The sequence below is a fragment of the Carassius auratus genome, unplaced genomic scaffold (genome assembly GCF_003368295.1).
Source record: "Carassius auratus strain Wakin unplaced genomic scaffold, ASM336829v1 scaf_tig00216437, whole genome shotgun sequence".
Classification (NCBI taxonomy): Eukaryota; Metazoa; Chordata; class Actinopteri; order Cypriniformes; family Cyprinidae; genus Carassius; species Carassius auratus.
Genome location: NW_020528572.1, coordinates 1,100,279 through 1,109,982, shown reverse-complemented (window position 1 = coordinate 1,109,982; position 9,704 = coordinate 1,100,279). Strand labels below are relative to the sequence as shown.

General features: G+C 34.6%; 1 protein-coding gene across 1 annotated transcript; it reads left to right on the top strand.

Annotated features, from left to right (window-relative positions):
* Positions 1–2,317: 2,317 nt before the first annotated feature.
* Positions 2,318–7,531, top strand: LOC113098197 (UPF0687 protein C20orf27 homolog). The gene is made up of 6 exons (XM_026263183.1): positions 2,318–2,541; positions 4,294–4,385; positions 4,648–4,781; positions 4,900–5,050; positions 6,282–6,407; positions 6,812–7,531. Exons 2-6 carry the CDS (start codon positions 4,367–4,369, stop codon positions 6,880–6,882), a joined length of 501 nt encoding a protein of 166 aa, XP_026118968.1. The 5' UTR covers positions 2,318–2,541; positions 4,294–4,366; the 3' UTR covers positions 6,883–7,531.
* The last annotated feature ends 2,173 nt before the right edge of the window (positions 7,532–9,704 follow it).

Below are 9,704 nucleotides of genomic sequence, written 5' to 3'. Positions count from 1 at the left end.
ATAAAAACTGAACTGATGTATGTGTGCAGTGTGATAGCATGAACAGCTCTCTCTCCACCTTCAATACCACGACTTAGGTGCCCTTGAGCAAGGCATCGAACCCCCAACTGCTCCCTGGGGGCCGCAGCATAAATGGCTGCCCACTGCTCCGGGTGTGTGCTCACTGTGTGTGTGTGTGTTCACTGCTCTGTGTGTGTACATTTCGGATGGGTTAAATGCAGAGCACAAATTCTGAGTATGGGTCACCATACTTGGCTGAATGTCACTTCACTTCACTTCACTATAATAAAAGCAGTTACAGCATTTTATCCATTGCATATTTGATTTCCAGTTGACCATTTTTTGTTGTTCATTCTATTTTCGTTCATCTATATAAGTTTTACATTTGCAGTGCTAGGTGAGGCCAATGTGGTCACCAGCACAGCTCAGCCCCTGCTAAAAGCCAATGATAGTCAGAGAATGAGATTCTGCTGGGCTATGGAAAGCCATTTTAACATTTAATCTATAAGCTGTATGAGTATATATTTTCATGGTAATAGTACTTATTTTTTAGATACTAGTATCTTTTCCATTAAGTACTAGTACTTATTCATTGAGTACTATTGCTTGTTATTTAGCTACTAGTTCTTATTCTTTAGGTAGTGCTTATTCTTTAGGTAGTAGTGTCTTTCTATACAGTTAATCATTAGATACAAGTACTTATTCCAATAGTGACTAGTAATTAATTATACTCTTCTTGTTAAGAAAATAGAACTAGTACTTTATTTGTACACAAGCACATAGAAAACATATTTTTATCAGTTTTGTAAATACTGTAATTTCATAAACATAATAGCCTAATGTGTTTGTTGACCTCTGGTGGCAGGATGAGATAAGAAACCAATTGTATTATCTTTTATTTCCTTGTTTTCCTCCAGTTAAAACAATTAATATCATACCAGGGCTGTACACTAACTTATTATTATTATTATTATTGCATATATATGCTACAGACATTGAATGTTTTTACATGAATGTTCTGTACAGCACACACAATCCAAACCTTATGGTTTTCACACAAATATTTTCTTTATTTAGAAAAAAGGGCAAAAATTATTATTATAAAAAAAAATTGCTATACTTGTTGGGCTTCACAAATCCCTTATATGGACAAAGACATTCAGCTTTAGCTGTAGATGCCTAGTAGCTGAATAACATGTAGATAGATGTTTTACTGATTGAACATGAAGAAAATAAACAATAATTGCAACAATAAATGGTTTTATCTCTGCCCTTCAAGCCATCTCTGGTATTTTTATAAGAACTAATTATACTTATAATGCAATGCTAATCGACATAGCCTTTATCACTCTATAGAATAATATAAAGTGGCATGATTTCTCCCAAATTCTGTTTAATGAAACCACGTCAGATTATAAATAATACGTTATTTCAAAGGCTTGTTGTTGTGAAGTGAATTTGGACTAAAACATATCATTATACTTTTGTTGGACAACAGGTTTTAAATTTTTTCTTGTTTTTCATGCTTACCAATAAGCAAATGGGCTAACATACAAAGCCAGTTAGCCTTACTTAACAATCTAATTAATTCTGCATATTAATGTATTGAATTATCATGTGGACTCTGATTAGATGGCTGAGATGGACTCATGTTTATTTCATGAGTTCACATTTACTTTTAATTAAATAAAGGTTATGCGTATTTGGTGTGCTGTCCGGGTAGAGAGCTGCGAGCGCGGCTAAATTCCCGAGCATGCGTTCAAATAGAGGAACATTTACTACACAAAGCTTGTCTTAAGTTATGACTAGTCCAAATGGCTACAGTTCAATTTAAAAACAAATCGTACTAGTAACATTAAGAAATAAGTACTAGTATGTAATAAATGTGTAGTATCTATTTAATAGGCACTAGTACTAGTATCTAATACATAAGTAGTGTCTAAATAATAGGCACTAGTATCTAATTAACGAGAACTAGTAAATGAAAATTAAGTACTAGTCACTAGTGGAATACATATTAGTCAAAACAGAAAAGTTGATATCACATTGACGGATCACCACCAGAAGTCAATGGCAAAAATGTAAAATCTGTTACTAGTAACAAGTAATAGTAATCTAATGAAAACGAAGGCTAGTTACTTTACAAAAGACACTAGTACCTGGATAAGTAGTTATTAGTACTTAATAGAAAGATAGTATAAATACTAGTATCTAAAAAAATAATTACTAGTAACGTTAAAATAGATACTAGTGCGGATTATAGATTAAATGTTAAAGCGGCTTGCCATAGCTGGGGCACGGGCCCGGACCTCTTGTCTTGACTCCACATTTCGTGCATGTACAATGATGGAGAGGTAGAAAAGCATAGCTAGACGTTAAGTAACCAACAGTAACCAATGGCTGTAGCTCCTTTTTAGTGACCGCGCACAGCGTCAGACCTCCACACGCTGCGTTCGAGGGGACTGATAGCACAGGCACAGCGCTTCAGGCAACGCCACAAACCTGATCCACTGTACAGTAGCTACAGTACATGTAAGACAGGTAAGTTTGATTTCAGTGAATTTTTGATTAAAATTATTTTGATTTTCAACTAGTCTATGTCCACGTGCACATTTAAGCTACCCTCACTGCACAATTTCAGGTGTTTTTTTTTTCCTTAAATGGGTGCTAGAAGCTTATATTTAATGTGATTAAAAAAATAAGCGCCTTGCAGTCTTCAGAAGACTTTTTTTTCACCAGGTGTATTTATGATTTTAGACGACAAGTCAAACATAAGCTGCATGATTATTATACAAAATGTGCACATTTTGGTCAAACCACTTACGCTTTTAATGTCGAATTGTTGATTTTTTTTTCTCGCTGTGCCAAACGGGACACTGGCACGCGACGCAATATTGTCCCATTTTAACACCGCTATACTTTAATAAATTATGAACGATACGTCAGGCGTTGCCTTCGAAGGGTTTGTTTGACTGTCAAAGGCGGACTACTAAGGACTGCCTATATCTAATGTAGACATCTCTATAACTTGCATCGTCCATCTCAGCGATTATTGTTGCATAAGCCGCCTTTTTCTTATCGTCATGTTTGACGTGATTTTGCAGGGGTGCTTTGGAAGAATATATGGAAATAAGTCAGTCGGGATGAGCTCGGTATCATAAGCCTCTTTGGTTTGAATGTGAGTGTCATTCTCTGAAATAACCTTGACTAAACTGGTGTAATGACACCGATTAAAGTCAAAGGTTTTCACGTGAAATTGTTGTTTATGGCACTATTAATCAGGATGGGCCTGGAGTCCCATCTGCGTGCATGATCTACAAATAAATCTACTGGGGGAAAAAAATCAGGGTTTACCTCTCTGCAGGTCTGTACAGTACACAGAGTCCTACATCATTTATAGTACAAAAACTCAGTGTGCTGTGTGATGACAACAACAGCTTGCAAGTTGAAAATTTTGGGGATCCATTTAATGATTCGCCAAAACAATTTTAACTGCTATTTAAAGGTGCACACATTTTAAAATTCATAGCCATTTTGAGAAAAATTATATATATATATGTATATTCTAGAATAATGTTTTTTATTTATAATTTTTTTTACATGGAGCGGGTCCACCCATCACGAGTTCACATGACCAGCTGTATCTTGCAGTTCTCACTTAAATAATAACAATAATAATATGTTTACTTTATAGCCTATAACCTTATATCTTATATATGTTATATGTGTTATGTGCATCTTTTCTTCCATGCAGCATATGGTTAGGGGACTGATTTGAAAAAAATCCATTATGTGGATTTGTGTAGTATGAGGAAGAGAGAAGCATAATTCAAAATGAATAAAATAAAACATAAACATATTTGATATGAAACAAAAGAAGTACAATTCATGTACCTATGCTGAATGGTGTCAGTATAAAGCCTAAAACCGATTGGGGGCAAACAAGCAAGCATCCAAACCTAATTACAGGCCTCATAAATGATAACTCAGATGATTCGCCATATTAAGCTCAGTTACTACTGTGGGGGACCTCCATCCTGTGGCATTGAACCCAGCAGGACTATGCTGCAAAGCCAATGAAATGCAAATCAAGAATGCTCATGGGATGCCCATTTAATAATTTAGAAGTTGAGGAAATAACCTGCATGCAGCTTAATATCTTTAAATCTCTCTTACTCTCACTCTCTCGCTGTCTCTCTCTCTCTCTCTCTCTCTATAGGGAATAGGACAGTACAGAACATTACAAACTGATCATAGATTACATAATTCACAGCATTTTCTGTTCTTCTGCAGGGATCATTTTCACTAGAGATGATATCAAATTGACGCAATCATCATCCCTGGATTTCCCTGGCCTTATGTTGAAATGGCAACAGGAAGGAAAAGTCAGTGTCTTTTCTGGGTTCATAACGTCTATCTGAATGTGTATAAATTGTTTTTTAAATAATATTTAGATTTTTCTTTACAACATCTAAATGTGCATTATATATTTATCCTTTCTCATTGTATTTTAACACTTCCAGTGTGTGTTTGTTCTGACAGCTCTCCCACTCTGGGTTCAGCCTGCATTAATCATTGCAGCATGTATCTTCTGGTCCAGTATCCATCTCTGTGTTCTCAACTCCACCCTTGTTTTCTCTTCGCCAGGCTCCACTTCAAAAGGTGGAGTACATTTCACCGATGACAATGAAGACATTCCCATTAACAAAAGCTGTGATGAAAAGCTTCAGGATAAAGTCATTGCAGCGCTACTAGAACCTGATGGTGCATATCTTGTTAAGGTGAAAAAAATTGCTTTGCAAAAAAAAAAAAAATAAACAAAAAAATGAAATAAGTAAATTAAAAAACTATATAAGATGTTGCATCCTGAAATTGTTGACCTCTAAATTCTGTATCTAGGTGGGATTTTTAAGGATCCATCACAAATATGAAATCATCTTTTCTTTGCCGCAAATCCCAACACTAGGCAAAGATGTCTGCCTTTCTCCCGCACTCCGCAGTACTGCAAAACCACGACTACGTGCAACACGCATTACACCACGCCCTGAGGGTATGTTTTTATAGTGTTCTCATGGCTTATAATGGTCATGTCAGAAACGTTGTGTTTAGTTGCACACACATGAAATTTGTACATGCAACTTATTTACTTTTTTTTTTTCATTTACAATGATTTGCATGCACAAAATACCATAGTACTGTACATTTACAATAGAATATGGAATATATAACAATTCACAGCACCTTAATAAATGAAAAGCTTTACGAAATACATGTTGCACTTGTAGGAGGAATGTTAAAAATGCATACAGAAAATAACCCATAAATATGTTATCATTTATTATATTTATGTAATGTATTTGATATGTCCAGAAACATTAGATCATGTTTCGAAACATAGATTATATTTCTAACCAATATTTGAAATAATTTATAGATATTTCCTTATATTTAATAAACACAAAGAGCACTTTATTTCTCAGAATGTTGTCAAAAATAATACAAATACCATAAAATACCATATTGTACAATGACGATAGAATTCTCATTCTCATTTATTAACATGAGCTCTATTAAAAGGTGTTCATTAGTTGAACAGACACCTTTTATACTGAAGCTACATACAGGAACCTGGGTTAAGTGCTCTGCTCCGGGGCACAAGATTAATGAGCAATGCTTGTGATCTTGAAACCATCTTAGTCTTGCTAGGGATTAAACAAGAACCCTTTAAGAAAACAGTCCAGATTAATATCCATTAGGCTTCCCTGACTCCATAAATGATGAGAAGTTTCAGAAAACTAGATACATATAGCTTAAACTAAGCAATTACAATTAAAAACAATTTAAACAAGATTGTAAGCGCGATCAGAGCCGTTAATGTAGATCTAAGAATGCTTGTACACCTGACTGGTAATAAAACATCAAGAGCAAGACATCACGATACGATCAATAGTCACACTCATATTTCAGTCTGTCATCGATCTCTCCATTAGCTTGAAACTCACTTAACGTGTTTATAGTAGTATCATTTTTGCCACAGTTGAATCGCTAGGGAAATCAAAGCACGTTTGCTGTATCTGAGCATACAATTTATATTCTAAAAGAAGCTGCAAGCTCTTTGCAGTTAGGTGATAATTTCTCTATGATGTTTTCCGTCTTCCAATCTTATTCTATTTCTTTTACCCATCTTTTTTATTGCCCTTGTCATATTATGTTATCTTTGTACTCTACTGTATCTGTACTGACTTCACACATTGCCATTCATCTTCCTGTGCTCTCTTAAGGGGGAGTGAGGGTGGTTTGTGAGTACATCTCCCAGCAGGAGGGAGTGGTGCAAGAGGAACTCACCCTGCTCAACAGAAGCAGAAGGGACAGCAGTGTCCGAGTTCGATTACAGGCCAGAGTCATGGGTGAGATACTGTACACTCACCAACTGGTGACAGATCTCTAGTTATTCATAACAAAGCCTTCATGAAGTGATGTGTGTAGTTTCTGGACCAGTATATTCGCCTCTGCCGTTTCAGTTCATTTCAATTGTTTCAAAGCAATTTTACAGAAATATTAAGATGGGATGGGAGAAATAATTAATTTTTTTAATGAAATCCTTTCAAATCTCTTTTCATTTATCCACCCTCATGCTGTTCCAGCTGTATTTTTTTTTTTTTTTTTAAAGAACACAAACAGAATTTTAGAAGAATAATCCATCTCTGTGAGTCCATATAGTTCAAGTGCATAGATAAAAACTATTTGAAAACGATGCAGTTTTGATGCAAATAGAGAATCACCTCCACTAAAATAACTTTTTTTTATACAGATCGTCACCACGGAACACCAATGTTGCTCGAAGGAGTGCATTGTGTTGGTGAAGAAAAACACAGAAAATAATGACAGAGAAGATGTGATCAAAAAGGTTTGCTTGTGTAAATGATGAAAATAAACCAAACGATTGAATGCACATATGAATGTGCCTCCAAATTTAAACAACGCACATCACAACCATGGAGGATCACTGCATTTTTCCCGCACTAAAGCAAAAATAGAGCCATTGTTCTAGAGTCTACGCATCACAGGTCTGCTAATGACATCACAAATTCAACTTGAGTTTTTAACAGAATTATAAAGGTTATGCGTTTAATAACAGTAGAACTGAACCAAAAACATTTTTTTAAAGAAAAGCAATACTAGTGCATCTGGCCAAGGACAAGAAGGAAATAGTCATTAATTCACTAAATATTGAGCTTCTCAGATGCCACAAACTGCAAAGAAAAATAGTTTAGCTTAGCTGGTCGTTATTAAATTTAGAATGTCTTTTAAGAACACTCAACCTACTTTTTTGAATTTAATTTATTTTTCAAGTACTTCCTGAACGTAATGCCTAAATGTGGAATGTATGTATAATCATGTACTTAGAATACACTGTATATAGATGATTATATAAAAATCATGTAATCCTTTTGCTTAACCATAATCAATAATTCCAACTTCTGTGTTACAATTCTCAAATATTATGTGTTTTGTTAATAAATAAAAAAAAGTAAGCTGTATAAAATACTTGCTGAATGCTTCATGCACAAATAATTTTGGGATATGCATTGTAGTGCATTGGCCTACCCAAACATAACTTGGCAACTGACATTATTGTCATACCCAGAGAGAATGAAGCAGTTTGAGGACGGTGCTATCTAGTGGTCAAAAGAAATTAGGCAATAAACCTTCTAGAATCTTCTCAATAATTTAGAGATTTATAATTTTGATATCCTTGTTATATTCCTTTAGGATTCCAGTGTTTTGGTCTAACATATTTCCTGTACGTTTAAGAGGATTCTTGTAACTCTTACTGTACAATTCATCTTCACCACACAGCTGCTCTTTGAACCAACACAACAGATAAACTTCCAAATAAATAAAAAACAATACTTATAAGAAAGCCCACTGAAATACAGCCTAACATCTGATGCCTCTCAGCTTTTCAATTTGAGATCTTTTATGGACCAATAAGCTTCCGAAACCTTTTATGTATATTTTTATAACGTGGTTGCTTTACAGCATTTTTTTGCTGTGGGCAGTAACACACACACACACACACACACACACACAAAGTGTAAAAAAAATAAAAATAACAACACTTCCTCTAACAACACTAGATGGTGTTGCTGCCTGTGATTTTCTACAACAGAAAAAGGGGATTTGAAATCAAATGGCTGGTGTGCATATTCACATAATTTACTGATGTGAAAACCACTTAAAATGATCTGAATCAACCAAAAAGGCACTCTAAACACACACACACAAACACACACACACAATCACAAAACTGCACTTAGTAATAATTACTATTAATTAATTACATTTACTGGCTCTATTGACCTGAAGTCGTGTGTTCAGAATGTTCTTGAGAAAAGGTATAAGGAAGTGCATAGCAGAAGTGACATACCACCACAAGAAAACAAAAAGCTAGGAACATCAACTGAATTAATTAAATTAATCAGAGCAGTTGAGTTTTGTTTGAGGTCTGCAAATATAATTGTTAAAAGCTTCTTCTTGCTGACTAAGTCCTAGGTTAACAATCACACATTCTCGGATTTGTGCTATTTGCTACAGTTATTTGAGCACTGTATTGCAGTAAATACAGCTTATAAAATCTGTTTCTGCTATATATATATATATATAATTAAAATAAATGGTTCTGCATCACTAAAACATAATTCTTTAAATCTAGGAGAGGTGCAGTTCAGTGTCAAAAGGGCAGCGTTTTAGAAGATGTTTTTATGACACATATTGAATCTTTTAATCTGACCATGAATTTTAATGCACATAAGCATTTAATACATTCCTACATTACTTTTAAATAGTTGATATATTTGATTGAATTAATATATTTATCAAAGGCATGGGAATACAGTGGCCCCAAAAAGCACTGTGTACATATAAAAATGTATGTCATTGCATTATATAAAAAATATCAAACCAATTAGTACATGTAAAGAAATGTTGAAGGACAAAAAATTAAATAAAATCCTTAATCTTAAAAATAATCTTATTGTACATAATGTTGAATTAAAGTATTTATTGTCACAAACAATATTATCTAAATATATTGTTTGTAACAGAGCACTTTTCTAATGACAAAACCGCCATCACTTCTACTTCGAAGTTCCTTGAGGAACCTGTTTATCTCTTTTTAGGATGACTAATGGAAAGAATGCATCCCCTTCAGTTCAACCAGTTAAATCACCTCCAATTCGCCTGACAGTCAGCAACAGGATCATTCTCATTGGCTGTGCTGCTGCTGTTCATGTTTGAACATCATGCTCACTTGCATGACAGACGCATGTTTTGGATGTAGGAGGTAGCTGATAAACCTGATTGGAAATATCTAGCTGTTACTTTCCCAGATGATGTCAGAAGCAAGTGTTCAAAGTCACGTTGCATGAGAGGGACTGGAAGATAAAATCAAAGTGTGATTACGTAAGCTATCTAGCTATCTAGGAATATTGAATAGACTTCTATTCTATTGTCTTTATATATAGCTCGGACGAATTTCCACAAAGTATTAAGTACACACACACACACACACACACACACACACACACACACACACACACACACACACACACAACTCACGTCTATATACACACAAACAGAATGAAAAAGCCAGTGCCTCCCATTACTGATTGGAGAAAAATAATAAGATAATAATAAATAAT